The 20,028-nt window shown below is 34.8% G+C and overlaps 2 protein-coding genes across 2 annotated transcripts in view; both read left to right on the top strand.

Moving 5' to 3' along the window:
- Positions 1-12,428: 12,428 nt before the first annotated feature.
- LOC125650838 (collagen alpha-1(XII) chain-like) lies at positions 12,429-16,017 on the top strand. Its single transcript, XM_048879384.2, has 6 exons — positions 12,429-12,913; positions 13,041-13,083; positions 13,591-14,169; positions 14,280-14,480; positions 14,589-15,185; positions 15,316-16,017. Exons 1-6 carry the CDS (start codon positions 12,887-12,889, stop codon positions 15,846-15,848), a joined length of 1,980 nt encoding a protein of 659 aa, XP_048735341.1. The 5' UTR covers positions 12,429-12,886; the 3' UTR covers positions 15,849-16,017.
- A 1,505-nt stretch (positions 16,018-17,522) lies between these two features.
- The window catches only part of LOC125650839 (uncharacterized), an 8,090-nt gene continuing 5,584 nt past the window's right edge, over positions 17,523-20,028 (top strand). Inside the window, exon 1 of the mRNA XM_048879385.2 lies at positions 17,523-17,900. The gene's annotated coding sequence lies outside the window, so the exon portion shown is untranslated. The remainder of the gene's footprint in view (positions 17,901-20,028) is intronic.

Here is a 20,028-nt window from a genome sequence, read left to right as displayed (position 1 = left end):
ATCACAATTTTTATGCCCCCCTTTGAAAAAGAGGGGGCATATTGTTTTGCACCTGTCGGTCGATCGGTCTGTTGGTCTGTCTGTCGGTCGGTCGGTCGGTCGGTCGTTCTGTAGACCATGTGTTGTCCGCTCAATATCTTGAGAACCATTCACTTGATGATAATGATATTTCATATCTGGGTTAGTTATGAGAAGAAGAGGATCCCTATTGTTTTTCAGGTCAAAAGGTCAAAGGTCAAGGGTCAATCTACTCTGGACATAGGAATATAATGTCCGCTCAATATCTTGAGAACCCTTTGCTTAAAAGACATCAAACTTGGCACACTGGTACATCCTAAGGAGTAGATGACCCTTATTGATTTTGAGGTCATTTGGTTAAAGGTCAAGGGTCAAACTGGGCATAGGAATATACTGACCATTCAATGTCTAGAGAACCCTTTGCTTGACAGACATCAAACTTGGTACGCCAGTACATCTTCAGAAGATGACCCCCATTGATTTTGAGGTCACATGGTCAAAGGTCAAACTGGACATAGGAATATACTGTCCGTTAAATATCTCGAGAACCCTTTTCTTGACAGACATCAAACTTGGTACACTGATACGACTTCAGGAGAAGACGACCACTGTTGATTTTGAGGTCACATGGTCAAAGGTCAAGGGTCACACTAGACAGGAATATACTTCCTGTTCAATATTTTGAGAACCCTTCGCTTGACAGACATCAAACTTGGTACACTGGTACATCTTCAGGAGAAAATTACCCCTATTTATTTTGAGGTCACATGTTTAAAGGTCAAGGGTCAAACTGGACATAGGAATATACTGTCAGTTCAATATCTTGAGAACCCTTTGCATGACAGACATCAAACGTGGTACACTGGTACGTCTTGAGGAGAAGACGACCCCTATTGATTTTCAGATCACATGGTCAAAGGTCAAGGGTCAAACTGGACATTGGAATATACTGTCTGCTCCATATCTTCAGAACCCTTTGCTTGACAGACAATAAACTTGGTACACTGGTACATCTTCAGGAGAAGATGACACCTATTGATTTTGAGGTCGCGTGGTCAAAGGTCAAGGATTAAACTGTACATAGGAATATACTGTCCGCTCAATATCTTGAGAATCCTTTGCTTGACAGACATCAAACTTGGTACACTGGTACATCTTCAGGAGAAGATGACTACTAATTATTTTAAGGTCACATGGTCAAAAGCCAAGGGTCAAATTGGACATAGGAATATACTGTCCGTTCAATATCTTGAGAACCCTTTGCTTGACAGACATCAAACTTGGTACACTGGTACATCTTCAGAAGTTGATGACCCCTATTGATTTTTAGGTCACATGGTCAATCCACTCTTGACATAGGAATATATTGTCTGCTCAATATTTTGAATTGATGATACTACTCTCAATTAAATGATGTGTGTGTGTGTAACCCTTTTCAATTTTGCACCATGGGGGGCATATGTGTTTTACAAACATCTCTTGTTATAATATTTTGGCATAGATAACAAGATAAGTTTTACATAACAATACACTATATGCTGTGAATTGATAGACACCCCCCCCCCCTGCTATAGTGATGTTAAATGAAAGTGCCCAGAACATGACAGTACGGTTATTATTCAAACAAGAGTGCTTGTACTGCACAAAAATATTCTAAAACTTTCTGAACATACTTTTTTTTGGGACTAAATTCTACATGATTTCAAATGTAAAGGATGAATTTTAAATCAAAATGTTTGAGATCTGAAAGATCGTTAATAAAATGGATTTAATGTCTACTTTCGTCAGCGTTTGATCGAATTTCATGGAAGAATAATTTCCGCATCGGTCTGCGTTATCTGTTATCCGACTCTGTCGATGTTATATATATTCCCTCTTTAGTTTGAGGAATTTCGCTGAGCTACCGTTCAATAAAAAAAAATCCTGTATCATTTATTGTGTTGACTCGGGTACTCGGGATTACGTAAGAACTTTCTCTTTTCGCTATCATTTATTAATTCTTTTTTATATATCGAATTCAGGTTTAACTGACATTAGATTCAGCGTAAATGCTTTTAAAGTCCTTATTAATGGGCCTCAAGTATAAACTCCCATTTCCGTTTAGAATTATGTAAACATGCTTTGTTGAACGTTTACAAAGCAGGATTTGTCCTTCTCCTCTATCATATTTAAAACCTTGTCCAAACCTTTTATTACCACTTTATTTCACTGAATTTCTCGCAGATATGGATTGCAAGATAAGTTAATTCAAGCAACGAACCATTGTTATGCCATAACGGTTGAAGGAAACAATTTCTCCTGGTGCAATAATCTATACAAATTGCATAGAGTCAATCAGAACTAATGATAAAAAGGGAGGTACAGAAAAATGCACCAAGAAACTAATGATATATTTCAATTGTGTTGTGACTGCGCAGATGGGGACAAATTAAGACAGTTTTCTCAGATTTGGACTTTTTGTTCTCTTTTAATATGTTGTTTTTTGTAAGTCTACAATCAATAATATGTTTGAAAAGACATTGCAAACCATCCTAGAGCACATCAAAACATACTGGGGAAATATTGATAAATACATACTGAGGGAATATTCACAAATAATAATGGGAGAATATTTAAGAAATGAATTTCATTTTTGAAAATACATAAGATTACTTCACGAGGCACGTTATTTTCAAAAATGAAATTCATTTCTGTCGGAATATCCATCCGTTAAAATAGACGAACTATATTCATCAAGTTTCATACGCACATTATTTACAACTGCACCGCATTCATGAAGAAATGGCTATCTCTATCGACTAGGTCTGTACTCTTGTTGTAAACAAAGATGACCAACCAGGTATCTTTTTGTTGGTTCTAGTATCCGGTTTCGCTGTTTTGAATTATTCAATCATTTGATAAAACAATTGACATTTTCTTCCGGTTAATGCAATACTTTAGGAACCCTCGAAATACAGCTCGGCACGTGTAAAATACTTCTGAAGAAGCTAAAGTATCATATCGACCTAAAAATGTCAATAATCGTGTAATATTACAAATACATACTGGAGGAATATTCACAAATACATACCGGGGGAATACTTACAAATATATACTAAGAGAATATCAATAAATGCATACTGGGAGAATATTAACAAATACATACTGAGGGAATATTAACAAATATATACTAGGAGAATATTAACAAATGCATACTGGGAGAATATTAACAAATACATACTGAGGGAATATTAACAAATATATACTAGGAGAATATTAACAAATGCATACTGGGGGAATATTAACAAATATATACTAGGAGAATATTAACAAATACATACTGAGGGAATATTCATAAATACATACCGGGGGAATATTAACAAATATATACTGGGAGAATATTAACAAATGCATACTGGGAGAATATTAACAAATACATACTGGGGGAATATTCATAAATACATACCGGGGGAATATTAACAAATACATACTGGGGGAATATTAACAAATACATACTGGGGGAATATTCATAAATACATACCGGGGGAATATTAACAAATACATACTGGGGGAATATTAACAAATGCATACTGGGAGAATATTAACAAATACATACTGGGGGAATATTAACAAATACATACTAGGAGAATATTAACAAATATATACTGGGAGAATATTAACAAATGCATACTGGGAGAATATTAACAAATACATACTGGGAGAACATTAATAAATACATACTGGAGGAATATTCACAAATACATACTGGAGGAATACTTACAAATATATACTAGGAGAATATTAACAAATACATACTGGGAGAATATTGGTAGAATATTCACAAATACAAACTCAGTGAAAAGCAAATTTAGATACACTGTAAATTTGAAACATCTACAACCACTCATAATTTTCTGAATGAGCTAAGAAACTATTTTCTTATATCAAAAAACTACTTATACCATCAATTGTTGTAAGAAACCACACTAAAGCAAATATGTATAGTACACAATAACATATCTGAATACCAATCTTAGTGACTCCAACATAATTCTGCTAACTTTTATAACCGCAACACACACAGCTAGTTAAATGAACTGCAACAATGTCGTCGGTCGCCGGCGATGATAATAATATCAAACACACGCAAAATTAAAACTAATTAACTCCCCCATAAAGATAATAATTAGTTTCTTGAGTCAGTAGCGACTGTTTCTTTCCTATACAGCGCTCGCCATTAGAAGGAAAAGATGCGGGTCTTTTGGATGCATGTCCTTGAAATTGGAGACCCCGTGTCGCTGTAGGCATAAGATAATTCTCACAGCTATGACTACGAATGCTATGCATAGGTCAAAAAGCATGTACCTAAAACTGATGATGTATTTACATAAATAAATATTTTTCTAATGGGGCGCAAAATAGTATACAAATAAATAATATAACTTGAAACAAAATGGAGAGATGGAATTCCAATCATTTCAAGCATAATGAAATAAAAGTGGTATACTGAAACATTTCTTCTATATTAACTTTTGTTGCATCCTAAAGACAGTTGTATCTATCTGTAAGAGTAATCGATCTTCTCAGTGATCTTCTCTATACTTCACATACATCTTATAAAATAACTATCGACAAAACTTGTTTTAAAATTCAGCGTTTAACTTGAATAGATCGCCCACATGTTTGAAGGGAAAAGAATCCAAAAATACTTTCTTTCATGATTAACATTATCTATTCAAAAAATTCAATACAACAGGAAAATACTGCTTTGTAACGCCCGGTCAATTTCTTTCACTCAGAACTTCAGGAGGTAGACACAATGACATCTATACATTTCAATAACTAGGTACATGACATCAATCAGCTACAATTATTGGTAGGTACATGACATCAGTCAGCTACAATTATTGGTAGGTACATGAAATCTATAAACCTCCACAGGTAGGTACAGGATATATATAAACTTCAGAAGGCAGTTACATGTAAATTTCAGTAGGTAAATTACACAAAATCTATAGACTTTAATTGGTAGATACATAAAATCTATAAACTTCAGTTCGTACTTACATAAAATCTATAAATTTCAGTTGGTACAAACACGACATTCCATTTACTTAATATAGGGCTCACGGCAGGTGTTGCTGGTCAACAGGGGATGCTTACTCCTCTTTGGGCACCTGAACTCACCTCTATAGTATGTCCAAGGCTTCGTGTGTGATTTGGTATTGTTGATAGGATTCATGAGATTGATCTCTTATCTTGGATATCGTCTGTAAAAGTGATGATACACTGCTACTAGAAAACCCCAGATAGTACTCGTCACTTCCGGTATCATTTTCAGGTCCACAAAGGTCAACTGAACATTTATTGATATCTTCTGTGTGATTCTTGAAAGGAGAATTTTTTTTTTTTTGTATTGCAGTGTTTTGAAATAACAAAGACATCCTTTGTACATATTAGTACGCGTTGATATACTAGTAAATCATTTTAGCTAAACACGTGCATTTTCACTCCATACTTTGTATTTACTTCAACCCGGTAAATGCAGCAACACAAGATACGAAATGTTTAATTCCTAAATAAGATTCCAATCTGGGTTCAAAGAAGCTCTCATTAACCTTCAAACCTTTTGCAAACGAGCATATGCTGTGCACTGATCACTCCCTATCATTGCTGAAATAACCCATAATGTGTACTATAATCTGTATCATGATAAGTTATTTAATGTTACGGTGCATTACTTCATTATTCTACGCACGACTTAGTAAATAATTATCCGTCGATCTTTGTGTCTTTTTCTGACAAACATTGCAAAATCTTCACAACAAAACCTTCACTGATTTGGCATTGGAATAACAGAAATCTTAAGTTTAGTTTGTATCCTTCTTCCCCGGACAGTGCATTTGTAAACAAACATTTTATTGACAGACTGCCTAATGTCGAGACCTTTAAGAACTAATTATACACATTCCTAACCGCTTATCCACGTAATTATACATAAGACAAACGCTTGGAATTTCCTCTCTTTTTTTCGTTGGAAACCTTTGGCATTTTTTGTTTCTCTTTGTCGTTATCAGGTTTTTGGTTTCTTTTCAGTTAGATGATTTGTGGAGAACACGGAATGATTTGAAGGTTTCCCCGATTGTTACAGAGGGAGTGTGCAGACAGAGGGAGTGTACAGATAGACGTTCCTATGCATGTACATTATGTATCTGCTCTGTAGTTGAAAATTTTCAATATGCGTCTTATTCCAGACTTGGATATTTCATCATTTATCGGTAAAGCCTTGAGAATAAAAGTCAAACTTTAGAGAACTCTCAATTATAATTTCAAAAGTTTATGGCTTGTAATCAGCGAATTCATAATGATAAAGAGAAAGATCTAATATCTATGCTTTGTCATAACGCCCAATCAATACTGATACACGATCGTGATCCAGTTTGTTGAATCAAAAATCAACTGGAGGAGGATGAAATTGGTCATTTTGAATTTTTATCCAAGTGACAATCTATGTGTTCCTCCTAGACATCAAACTACTCGTATCACAAATATTTTGAATTCGATAAGATGCTTTCATGATGAATGAAAAAACCATCTTCTGTCAGTTAAAAGCACCAAATTCTAAATGATGTATGTTGTAAACTACACCATCGTGTTTGTGTAATTTTTAAAAAATCCTCTTGTTTTCCTTGTTTACCTGTTTAAAAATCGCCAAATCGAGAATCAACAGTTGAATGAGAGTACCAAACCCCCGGATATGTGAACCGTACGCGATTTACCCCAATCTGATCAATTGCAGATGATCTGTATTTAATCAGATTGGTTGATTATATCTTGTTTAACGTCCCTCTCGAGAATCTTCACTCATAATGGAGAAGTCATCATGGCCGGTGAAGGGCTGCTAAATTTAGGCCTATGCTCGGCGCCTATGAGCAGGAAGGGATCTTTATCGTGCCACACCTGCTGTAGCACGGGGCCTATGTTTTTGCGGTATCATCCGAAGGACCACCCCATTTAGTCGCCTCTTACGACAAGCAATGGGTACTGAGGACCTAGTCTAACCCGGATCCCCACGGGACTAATCAGATTGGGTTTACCCAAGATTGACCAGAGGTATAAATGTGTAGGTGTTGCCCGATTGGCCATAATCAAGAGTGAAAATATTTTGGAATTGAAAGAAATATTATAAACGTTATTATAATAATAGTGAAAGGTAGCTGAAATGTGGTGAAATAAATAGATAAACCTTTTCGTGCAGAAGTATCCCAAATCCTTTTTACCTATCGCGTGTCAAGAATGTGACGTCAACTTCTTCTCCAGCTGGCCCGAGCCCCAGTGTTTATTTGACCTTAACGTTTGTTCGTCTTCTCGAGACCGACAAATAATCGGAAGGATGATAGAATAAATAAAGATTGATAAATGAAAAAAAGAGAACTTCACCCATAATAGACAAGGTCAGGTTAAAATACTGATATTAAAATAATGAATAAATAGTTCTAAATGACTTTCAATTTTATAAGAAAACTGTTTTATGAACGAGTTAAGAGGCCTACATTACAAGATGTCCACCCTGTACCTGATGATGTTTTAGATGAAGAGTCTGATGTTACTGATCTTGTAGATAATTTAAAGACAACAATAGTGAGGATGATGACTCGGATTTCTCTGATTATTAACGTCTACATTTCTGAATAAATCAAAATCAAATAATAAAAGTTTGCATTTTGATATCTTTTTACAATAGTAAAGTTAAGAAATACATGTACGTTAGGTTTTACTTCGAGTCACAGTAAGGACAGACAAGCTTGGTAAAGGACCGGCAACTTCGCAGAGTTACTGGCCCTGTGGAATAGAGAGTTAAAGTGCGGCGCTGCAAACACTACCTCCTTCCTAAAAAAAACACCCAAAAGCACCTGTTGCTACGTGTCTGCTCCATACATATTTCTCTTCAATTATATCGAATAAAGTATTTCTATTCTATATCAATAGGCAATTTCTGAATTAATATTGATAGCGAAATGGTCTTTATGGAAATGCAATTTATTGGAGTGTTCAAAGCCGTCTCTTCGACTTGAGCGTCCAACTTTTCCTAAACTTCGGGTCCTTTGGAAATAAATACATATTCCATTCCTGACCCAACTTTATAGTGTAATTCAAAGCAGCACACTGCATTATTTTCATAGACAATCAACTCGCCTGCTTTGCATAATCGACTCGCCCGCACTTACACTTGGTCTTCATCATTATCAAAGGGAAGTAACTTGTGTATAAATAGATTGTGTACATTGAAGATAGAAATTCTGATGCCAATTTAAACTACTTTATTTTTTGAAAATTATTCATGAGACACCATATTATTTTTATTAGGTTTTTGTTGTATCTAAACCTGAAAACATAAACTCTTTAGATCATGTTCAACTTGAGCTTGGAAATTTAATCTATTCCACTGGAGTGTGTGCACTGGAGACACGCGCCTTGTTATGCATAGCTTGAAATTTTAAAAAGCTACACACTGCATCATTTTCAAAAACACAACAAAGAATTCTTAATGTGTGATGTATAATGTGATTTACAAAAAAAATGTATCGAAGAATATTTCCCTCAAATGAAACATTGATTAGAGGGATAATGAATGGGAGTCTTTTGCGACTGGTGTTCAGACAATATCTAATTATTGATTGTGTTCTTTTATTTTCGTGATCTAATTTTCTCCCAACATTGATGTTTTACAGATATGCCAAATCTTGCCCATTTCATAAATTGGACCTTATATTGTTACAGTCTGTGAAATATTGATTAAAGTTCCCCAGAACACGACTATAACAAAACATACTATTCTACACCAATAAAAAAATAGCTGCTAGTTAAAAAAAATCAGCCTGTTTAACGTCAAAATAAATTCTAAAAAGTTTTTGATAAAAATTACTATCGTGTATACGAGTGAGATAGACGAGAGCTTCGAATCATTGGAATGGCAGTTGATAGATAAATTCAGTTTTATCTATAACGCCTGCAATTCGAGGTAAATTTCCGACGATGATCGACGTTTATCGAAACAACTTTATTGAATTGCGCAGGAAATATATCAAGAAGTATTATTGGAAAAACCCATCTGTTTTTAAACTTATACAATTATTAAGTGTAAAAAATTTCAAAGAGTTGTGTAATTTGGGGAAATATCTTTACTGTGCCTTTAATTTACGTAATGATTTACTTATATAGCATTCTCTGTCTATAAATTCACATCAGTATTGTGTAACATACCATATAATGTCATGCCATGCCATACAATACGATTATTAACTTGTTTATTATTTTTGTAAACATGTATGCCATAAGACGTATGTCTTCAGCAATAAAGAATAATAATGTATATTAACACAAATTGCCAAACTTATCCAATTATAACACAGGAATAGTATAGTATAGTATAATATAGTATACATATATAGTACGGTACAATGTAGTATAGTACATGAATATAGTATGATATAATATAGCATAGTACATATATAGTACGGTATATTATAGATTAGTACATGTATACAGTATAGTATAGTACATATATACAGTATGATATAATATAGTATAGTACATGTATATAGTATGCTATACTATGGTATAGTACATGTATATAGTATGATATAATATAGTATAGTACATGCATATAGTATGATATACTATAGTATAGTACATGTATATAATATGGTATAATATAGTATAGTACATGTATATAGTATGATATAACATAGTATAGTACATGTATATAGTATGATATTCTATAATATAGTACATGTATAGAGTACGGTATAATATAGTATAGTACATGTATATAGTATGATATAATATAGTATAGTACATGTATAGAGTATGATATAATATAGTATAGTACATGTATATAGTATGATATAATATAGTATAGTACATGTATATAGTATGATATTCTATAATATAGTACATGTATAGAGTATGATATAATATAGTATAGTACATGTATATAGTATGATATTCTATAATATAGTACATGTATAGAGTACGGTATAATATAGTATAGTACATGTATATAGTATGATATAACATAGTATAGTACATGTATATAGTATGATATAATATAGTATAGTACATGTATATAGTATGATATACTATAATATAGTACATGTATAGAGTATGATATACTATAGTATAGTACATGTATATAGTATGGTATGATATTTACGTTCACTCCTTTATCTTGCTGACTGAAACTGAAGGTTAAATTCACATAAATTTTCAACTTCTGAAAAAAGCTAACGAATGTCATCGCATAGACTGGAGGTTGAACAAGGTAGACACTATAAATGTTTCAAGAAATGAAAGAATTTGTCAAATGTGTTCAAATGCAGAAATAGAAGACGAATTTCACTTATTGTTAGTCGTTACATAAAAACTTTTACTTACAAACGAGTTCAGTTGTTATCAACAGAAAATGTTACAGAATTATGTAAATTAGGAAATATTTATATAAATGTTCAAGTATAAGAACAGAAATGCATTCATAATGCTGAGGTTATCCTCATTTTACCTTATCATATTTCATATTCCTTATGCTAAAAACTATAACACTATCTCACAGACATCAATTATCTATACATTAAATGAATTGTGTCCATTTACATAACCTGCATTGTAAGTATAACTATGTATATTTATTCTATGTAAAAACGTTAAAAACGTTAAACCTATGAACTGTATGAATACAATACCTAAAGAGTACGACACGGGTTTATTATCAAATTGCAATTAGAATGATTACAATGAAAACATAACAATGGTCTTTAAACTTTTGAAAGGTACAGGAGATGATATACTCCAAGCTTCCTCATCCCAGCATATTGAATGGAGAGAGTTAGTATTTTGAAGGGAGCGACTTAGCGTAGCACTCCATTCAATATCCCACCGTGAAGAAGCTCAAGGTGTATCAAAAACTCAATTTTTTTCTTAAAATATTTTATCAAAATGTATATCATATCATATACATCAGAAAAATTCATTTCATGCATCAGAAAAAATCGTTTCATACATCATAATATATTTACTGAATACCAACAGTTTCCTATTTTCTTATAAAAGATAAAAATAATTTCTATTCTTGCCATATTGACAACTATCATATTCTGCATGAAAAATACATTTTTAAGCCAGTTTAGGAGATCTTGCTCCAACATTTTCTCCTGTATTATGCATTTCATTTTGCATTTATATATCAGATGATTATTGGAAGAAGCTGTTTTGATATCACTTGGAAAACCGGGATTTTATAATGAAATAGTGAAAGACATAGTAAAGTACACGCGCATATGATATAGTTTATTCAATAAATACAACTTTGAGCAGTACAGCCCATCAGCATGCATAATAGAAAAATACATAGTTATCAAATAATTAAGACTCTAAAGGAGTCTAAAAAGGGGGTGGGTGGCGGTGAAATGAAACCCTGATCAAGTGTTATAATGGAGAGCAATACGTTATTATCAAACAATAAAACAGGAGACACATTTGTAGAAGTAGAGAACATTATAATCAGGATCCGGGGGTAATTGGAAAACGTTAAAGACTTCATTTTAAAGAATGTTAACAGTCAGGCTCGAAGGAATGGTTTCAAAAAATTGGGAGGATAGGGTGTATATTTAGGTGAGGTATCCCTGCACTCTACTCTTACGTGTCTCCTAGTCAATACACTGGAATACACGTCACAGTATTAAAACTATCATTCATATTTACAATAGAACCTGTTTTAAATCTTTAAGAAAGACTGTACTTTAAGAAACTGCTTTGACTAAATTACTTATGCATTTTAACTCAATGAAATTCTGATGTGTTAGTCATGTTTTCATTATTGTATTCATTACGTGTGTAAATTCTACCTCTTTTTAACAAAAAAAACCCCAAAACAACTTAATGGTAAGCATGACGGAACTCGTGAGTACACAACATGTCCCTCTGTTGAACAATGTACATGTACACACAGCGAGAATTCCACGCTTAGAAAACTTAAATTTTACAAAAGTAAAGATATTCGAAAATAATCGTGGTATAAGCGCATATTTTGTTTCGGCTGTTATTATTACTTTTCATTCAAAAGTACTTTAGATACGTTAATCAAACTTCTAAAAATACATACAAAATCGTAAAAACAGTCGTCACTGTCGAAGAATTTTAAAATGTACACCCTCGCAGACTTATCGTTTCATCACTTGTTTTGATAATTCAAACGACAAACTGTCTAGAAGCAAAAAAAAAAAAAAAAAAAAAATCAAACAAAAAAAATGCATGCCTAGAGAGTGCGCCTTTAATCGACGCCAGGAGTAGTATATTACATATACTCTATGATCGTTGTAGCACATTCTGATCATTTCAAGAAGCCGACACGCAGTTTTCTGATTCATCATAATATACTACTTGTTTACGGGGATTCCATCTTGATACCATAAGAATTCCAACTGTTTTAATTTTGAAATATCCGGTGCCCGTTTCCGAAAAAAGAATGTTACTCCATTCATGAAAAATGTTTACTACGCCAGGAAAATATGCTCTTGTTCATTACGTAATTCATAAAAACTATTCCTAATCACTTATCTACTCTTTAATGTGTTTTTATGTTGGCGTGGCGTGCTCCCGTTTTGGTAAGATGCTAAATGCGGGGTTTCCTTCCGCCATGCTTGCGACTTGGAAGACAGGAAATTCTTATAGATGACGACAGATGACTCAATCAACAATATATAAAGGGGAAGATGCAATTCAGAAAACACAACACAAAACTGAGAAACAGACAAGAGAAGCAGCAAGAAGCAGAAATTAACAATCAGAGAGAAAAATAGCAGCAAATCTGAAAGCAACGGCAGAAAACATCATGAGATTCTATGCAGTTTTGATAATGGTGGGTCTTCATAACATTTTAGAACATCGTTATAAGTTTATATTTATTCCACTGAAACCAGTGTTTGTATATTTAAATCTGTTTTTTTGACAAAGTTGTTGATTTTTCTTTTTTTCTACATTTGCAGACAACCTTTGGGTTGACTCTAACGACATCCAATCCTCTCTCAGGTGAGTCCTAAATCAGGTTTATGATTGAAGATAAGGATAATCCAAAATCATTACTACCGCATGCATAAAGTCCAATATCCTTAAAAATCAATCGACTGATAGAAATAAAAGCCTACATCTTGACTTTATCAGATTTTCATAAAGCCAAGAAGTATTAGTAATCATGAATGTCAGGAGAGTGTAGGATTTTGTTCCTTTTTGTGTCAAGATTTCACACAAAATAACAAGGATTCATAGTATAAGTTACTTCAAAATTCATTTCCAACATACAGGTAGATCGGTAAATCAAAACTACATGTATGTATCCCTCGTTTTGAAATGTTATACATAAATTAAACTCGATACCACATTAATTGTGTGTGTTAATATTTTTCATTTTGTACAACGCATTTTCCTGGTAAACAACACTTAATAGCTGAAAATAGAATTCGCATTTTGATTCTCTTCTTTTAATTAATTTTACCCTTTTTTCTTCAATAATCCAATTGAAACCCTTTATGATTGAAGGTGTATCTGAATGCCAGGACAGCATTGCAGATGTTGTATTTGTGTTGGATTCTTCCCGAAGTATATGGGAGCCGGACTTCTATAGACAACTCAACTTTGTTGAAAATATCGTCAAACAGTTCAAAATCAGTCCAAACAACACACAAGTGGGTGTCGTCACATTTGGGCAATACAATACACTCCGATTTCACCTGAACAAGTACCACGACGCCACCAAGCTACAAAATGCCATAAGCACGATCCGCTTCAAGCCTGGCAGATCAACAAATACTGGCGGCGCTATCAAATATATGTCAAATGTCATGTTTACGGAAGGCAATGGCGCAAGAAAAAATGTCCCAAAAGTAGCAGTGGTCATCACCGATGGAAGATCTTCCGATACCATTAAAACAGCAAAGGCTGCGCGTGTTGCACGTGAGCGGGGGATCCATCTCTTTTCCATAGGTGTTGGGACCAAGTTTGACAGAAAAGAATTAAACAACATCGGCAATAAACCATCAAAAGAGTATGTTTTCACTGTTAACAATTACAGCGCTTTGAAGAACATTCTGAATAAGTTTGCAGTCAAAACATGCCAAGGTACTTATATTTTATATATAGTAGAAGTGAAAAGTATACTGGTTTTCCAATGCTACAAACTGTTCATAGTCGCATTCATTATAATATATTGTTGTTTTGTTTATCTTTAGTGACAACAACACCACAACCAACAACCACGACTACCACAACAACCACAAAAGCCACCACGTCTACCTCACAACCCACTACTACTACTACTACTACTACCACCACACAGCCCACAACTACCATTACCACACAATCTACCACGACTCAAGCTACCACTTCCTCGTTCAAAAATGGAGAACAAAGTGACCAATCTTTTGTGCAAGGTTAGTTTTGATATTTTTAATTCTTCTCAACATTTGAGATCCAATAATTATAATGTTCAAAATTTCCGTTTAAAAACAACTTCACAACAAATATTGGTGTACTTGCAGCATGTAATGGAAAGCCAGCAGATATCTATTTTGTCATGGACTCCTCAAGGAGTATTGGATCCAGAAATTATGAGAAACAGAAGACATTCGTCCGCAAGCTTGTAAGTGCCTTCGATATCTCGAGCTCCAACGCCAGAATCGGAGTCATTACCTATAGCAACGATATCAAAGTCGATATCCCTCTTGGTTCTATTTCGGTTGTACCTGAGCTCCAAAAAGCAATTGAAAATCTCCCGTACCATGCAAAAGGAACAAACACGGGAGACGCCATCCAATTTGTAAGAAAAGTGGGATTCGTCAAAGGCGTTTCTAGACCTGGAGTCGCTCAGATCATGATAGTTCTAACAGACGGACTCTCCATGGATACACACAAAACCCGTAAAGAGGCTTCTCTAGCTCACGATGCTGGTATCTACGTATTTACTATTGGAATCGGAAATGGTGTTGATGCAGTTGAGCTGAGTGCCATTGCCAGCAATCCAGATAAAGATTTCCTTTTCCATGTAAAAAGTTTCGATGCTTTGAGTTCCATTAGAACGTTGCTTGCCACCAGAACATGTGAAATGTTGCCTAAAGATGCAGCTTCATCATCACTTGGTAATTATATTGTTTTACTATAGCCGTTTTATATATTAAGTTACACGAATGAATCCCCACATTGCAGGGGTACATACATATGTTTGGCAGTATTTTACAAATTGTTTACATTTCAATTCCTTTTTCACAGTTCAATTACCAAAGTATGGAATGATGGACATCGTATTTGTTGTCGATATATACGGAATCGGAGCCCAGAAGACCCTTATCATCAACAAATTCATCTCTTCCATAATAAAAAGGATCAACTTTGGAGTGGGAGACATTCAAGTTGGCCGTTTGACAGCTGATTGTCCAGAAATTTCACAAACTGGTCTGGTTCCAGCTACGTCGTGGACTGGTGTATCCAAGATTACGTTTCCTGGACTCAGTGGTCTCATTAACAAACTCGACGCGTTTTTCGTCAGTAATGGTGGTAGACATGGTGCGCAACGAACCGTGGTGGTATTTGTAGATGAACAGGAAGAGAATGTGATGGACATCATCAGCAAACTCCACTCCTACTCAGATATGAACATCATCACCATTATTCTTGGCCAGGAAGAAAAATACATCTTAGAGGAGACAAAGACTAGGAAGTACATCTACGTACCAAGTTACGATCAGCTCCTCAAATTCACATTGCCATGTTTAAAACAACTTTGCTTCTGTGATGCTGCATAGAGTTTTACGTAAACTTACGTGACTGTGATAATTGCATTCCATTTATTTTTTACAAAATTATTTGTTATTTATTTCAATATCTTTTACTAAATGTATTGGTGATTTTTTATTATACATTTTATACAATTTTACTACTGTATTTAAGAATAAAATTACTCATAAAAACCTTTTTTGCAAATTAACTTGTTTCTTTTCTTCCGATCCATGACGGAGTCAATAGGGTCTGGAACCCAAATTCCTAGAAAAAAAGAAAGAAAGAAGAAGCTGTATTCAATATGAAAACTAGAGGTCCATGAGCGCAACACTCAGATGAGTCACCTTGCTCTTATACAGTCTTACCGTAGCCTTACCCTGGCTCGAGAATAATGGTGTGAACAAACTTGAATCCACACTACACGAGTATGTTTGCATTGACACATTGTGTGCCTCTGTAGTTTTCGAGGGTTTTTTTAAATCTTAAATATATAGCATATTAATTAATCAGTAGAAATACTAGTATATTGCACTAGCATTTAGGTAATGAGAATGCCAAATCCCCGGATGTGTAACACGAAAGTGTTTATTCCATATTGAGCAGGCGTTGCGTGAATTGGCGAAAATTTAAAAATATTTGGAATGGAAAGAGATACAAGTTTGAATTAATCATTGAGACGCGCTACGCGCAATGATGCAGTTTTCCGTCCCCCCCCCCCTTTTTTTTTGGGTGGAATTCCTCCATTCAACGAAAAAATAATAAATTCATTCCTTAAGTGAAATAAGATTTTTTTTTCACCGCAAGCTGGCGGTAAGGGACATTATTGGTTGTTTGTTTTGTTTTACGTCCCGTCAAGAATTTAGACCTAAAAAGAGGGTTCTCCAACGCCTGCCGCAACACGGAACCTCCGTTTTTTAGGGTCATGTCCTGTGATTCTCATTTCTGAGCGTTTGGCGAGGGAGCAACCACTACCTACTTTCACGTCTTAGGTTTTACTGTCATTACACGAGCTATGACACGAGAGGAACTCTAGTCTGGCGCAAGCCTGACCCAATTTCCGCTACGCTACATAATGTAGCGTAGCGGAAATTGGGTCAGGCATGCCCCAGACTAGAGGAACTCGAACTCACAGCCTCCCGGTTTCGAAGCGAACTTCCCACCACTGAATTCTGTGACAAGAGACGTAACTTGCGGCGAAAGGTTGACGTGTAATGGGACCTTAGTGTTGTTTTTTGGGGTGTTTTTTTTTTTTTACTTGGAATGAATTTTCATATGCTGGCGGGCTAAAATGAATACTTTAGTTAATACATGTATTAGTGAAAGCGTCAAATGTTGTATAAGCGACGGTTTACGTTTACCGGATATGAATTGGTACTCTTTTTCCTATTAGACCTAGCCAATCAGTGATTGTTCCTTCGCTAAAACGCTCGCATTTACACTGAAGGGTCAAAAGTAGTTCTGCATTGCTAATTTTCACTATATATTCATTACAACTTTCATATTTGATAATTACACTGTTCAAAGATTCATGACAAGTGTTACTTGTATTGCTATTTTATATATTTTTTGTGGGTTGATTGTGAATTAGGAGGTAGACTTCTTAAAATACTAATTGAAATGTGCAAGATATGGGGAAAAAATAATAATAACAGATTTAAATCTAGGTGATGTATGATTTGTGAAATTTTATGGTGATGGCTGCAGTAGAAATATTTTGATCAGTGCTTTAAAAATTGTATTATTCAATGAATTATATAACAATCGGATTACGTCGTCTTTTTCCGTAATCGAACAACTTTAATAATTTGGGTTTTCAATTTAGTTCACCCTTTTTATATCCGGTACGGGGTTTGCACATTATTGCATGCAAAATTGACTGCAAGTGCAATGCATACGTATTTACGTATAATGGAGGGAAATTGACCAAAATGTACTCTTTCAAGATTATAGGTGCGTTGAAAATCACAGACCTTACATTGTTTTAACAATGTTTTGACACAACAACTATCAAAGGAAAGTGTAAGCGATCCGAAAATTTTCCAAAGGTTGGACTTCAACTTGGAGGGATTGCAATTAAGGTAACTCTACACTAGCATTAATTAAGCAATAAAATGCTTTCATTGATGTTTCATCGGGTGATGAAGGTAGCTAGCATTGCAGAAAAAATGCATAACCCGCATAAGCGGGTTTTGCAAATTTTTCTGCAATGATTGCTACCTTCATCACCCGATGAAACAACAAAGAAAGACATTTTATTGTTTCTATTTATATTTTTATGTATTATTTAAAACTAATATGTCTTACGGTGGGTCCGTGTTTGAGGACGAAGCAAAAAGCATTGGCATTAGACAGGACAAAAAAACAACCCGAAGTTAGCACGAGGACAGAGCTTTATCAAAGCATCCTAATTTTGGACATTTGATCCGCCTATATATTGAACGTGGGAAACATAACGCACTTGATGTGAACAGTGCATTGCGACATCATATTCAGCGTCGGTATTTAGCAAATTTACAAAAATAGGAGACGTGGCACAATCACGTTGATCGAGGAGTGATTATATATCAGAACGACGTGAATTAGGGTAGACGAGATTCAAAATGGAGAAATACATGTCCACGCGCTAATATTCGTATCGACGCCATTTGGACCAAAATTTTTAAGTTCCATAGGTATGGTTTAATTTTTCATTAGTTTTCTATAATTTCCTTTTAAACATAATACGTTTTACCTATAGAGAGAGCTCCACTCTCACGGCCCTTGGGGCGGTTCGCCCAAAGTGTGATGGTTTCTTAACGTTACGGATGCCAAAGTGCAATGGTCACGCCAAAGTGCGATTGCCCCTCTCCTACAGGCATGCTACGCAAAAGTGCGATGGTCTGGCACGCCAAAGTGTGATGGCTCGTCATTTGTAAGCACACCACGACAAAGTGCAATGGTCTGACACGCCAAAGTCTGATAGTCTGAGGGTAATCTAATGTTTGTGATGTAAAGTTCATAACATCTTTCAAAATCAAACTGTAGAAATTAAATAGTTTCTAGTCTTTGGAACATCTCATTTTGTTTTAAACATTAAGCAATCTATATGTAAACAAAAACATGGCACAAGCCTTGTTTACATAAAAAAAAGAATTGTGAGTGCTGTATCTCACTTGTAACTCAACAACTGATATTCAAAGTTTGGATGACCATTAGAAATACTTTAGTTAAGCTTTGTAAACAATGAAAATGGAAAAATAAAATTTTTAAATTTTCAGCCTAAATTGTGTCTATGCCCCATTGCCCCTTTAAAAGAAAGCATTGTGTCTCCAGCCCTGTGAGAAAGCTGTATTTAATCTCATACATGTACTAAATACTGAAGCTCTTACCCCCTGTCTACATCACTGATTAAACTTTACACAAGGCTATATGTTATGCTTTTACTTTCATGCAACAACTTGAAGCACAAAGTTTATCCAACAGTCCAGGTGTTGCAAGAAATTGGGACCATGTTTTTAGATGATACTTTTGTATCCATGGTACACACGCTATTCTTTAGTAGAAAGTTATACTTGCCAATTTAGTTTATCCAGTGGGTGATATATACCACATGTATGAGATGAAATAGTGAATGCTCAAATTTTGAAGAAAGTGGGGGGGGGGGGGGGGGACTCCTTTAAGATGTGTTGACAACTTGGTGTCTAGAACTCTAGATCTTTGGTTCAATAATTACCCCTCCCCCCCCCCTCCTCCAGATGAAAGATCTTCTGTGGGCGTATTGTTTTTGGTCTGCCTGTCTCTGTCCATAATGTTACCAAACTCCCCTTGAAGGCCTCATCTACGTATAGACCACTCCCAACTGACGCAGTACAAGAAACAGATTTCTTTATTGTGAGTCTGTGATCCTCACGCGGGCATATAACACTAAAGAAGTAGTTCGTAGTTAAAGCTTGAAAATATTGACATTAAGAGGATTGATATAAAAGGATGGATTTTATTTTAAACATAAAATGATCAAAAGATCACTATAAAGTAGGGAGACTCTGTAAAGTGTAAGTAATGAACTTGATGTTTACCTTCTTGTTTTGAACTGTTTACATTTGACGTTCTGTTTTTTCATCATTCTACAGTGACGTCACACAGTATATGTTGTGGCAGCATGGTTTTATAGTTCCTAAGAAATCGCTATCCCATTATGCTTAACTGGAAGAGTTTGGATTGTGAGCA

This window comes from Ostrea edulis, chromosome 5, assembly GCF_947568905.1.
Source record: "Ostrea edulis chromosome 5, xbOstEdul1.1, whole genome shotgun sequence".
Taxonomy (NCBI): domain Eukaryota; kingdom Metazoa; phylum Mollusca; class Bivalvia; order Ostreida; family Ostreidae; genus Ostrea; species Ostrea edulis.
The sequence above is the reverse complement of the archived record's forward strand: the minus strand, read 5'-3'. Positions and strand labels throughout refer to the sequence as shown.

Excerpts from the sequence above, each read along its gene's own strand:
- LOC125650838 (XM_048879384.2), top strand. The coding sequence starts at position 12,887 with ATGAGATTCTATGCAGTTTTGATAATG. Across the intron at positions 12,914-13,040 it reads TCTATGCAGTTTTGATAATG|ACAACCTTTGGGTTGACTCT; the intron begins GTGGGTCTTCAT and ends CTACATTTGCAG. Across the intron at positions 15,186-15,315 it reads TGCAGCTTCATCATCACTTG|TTCAATTACCAAAGTATGGA; the intron begins GTAATTATATTG and ends CCTTTTTCACAG.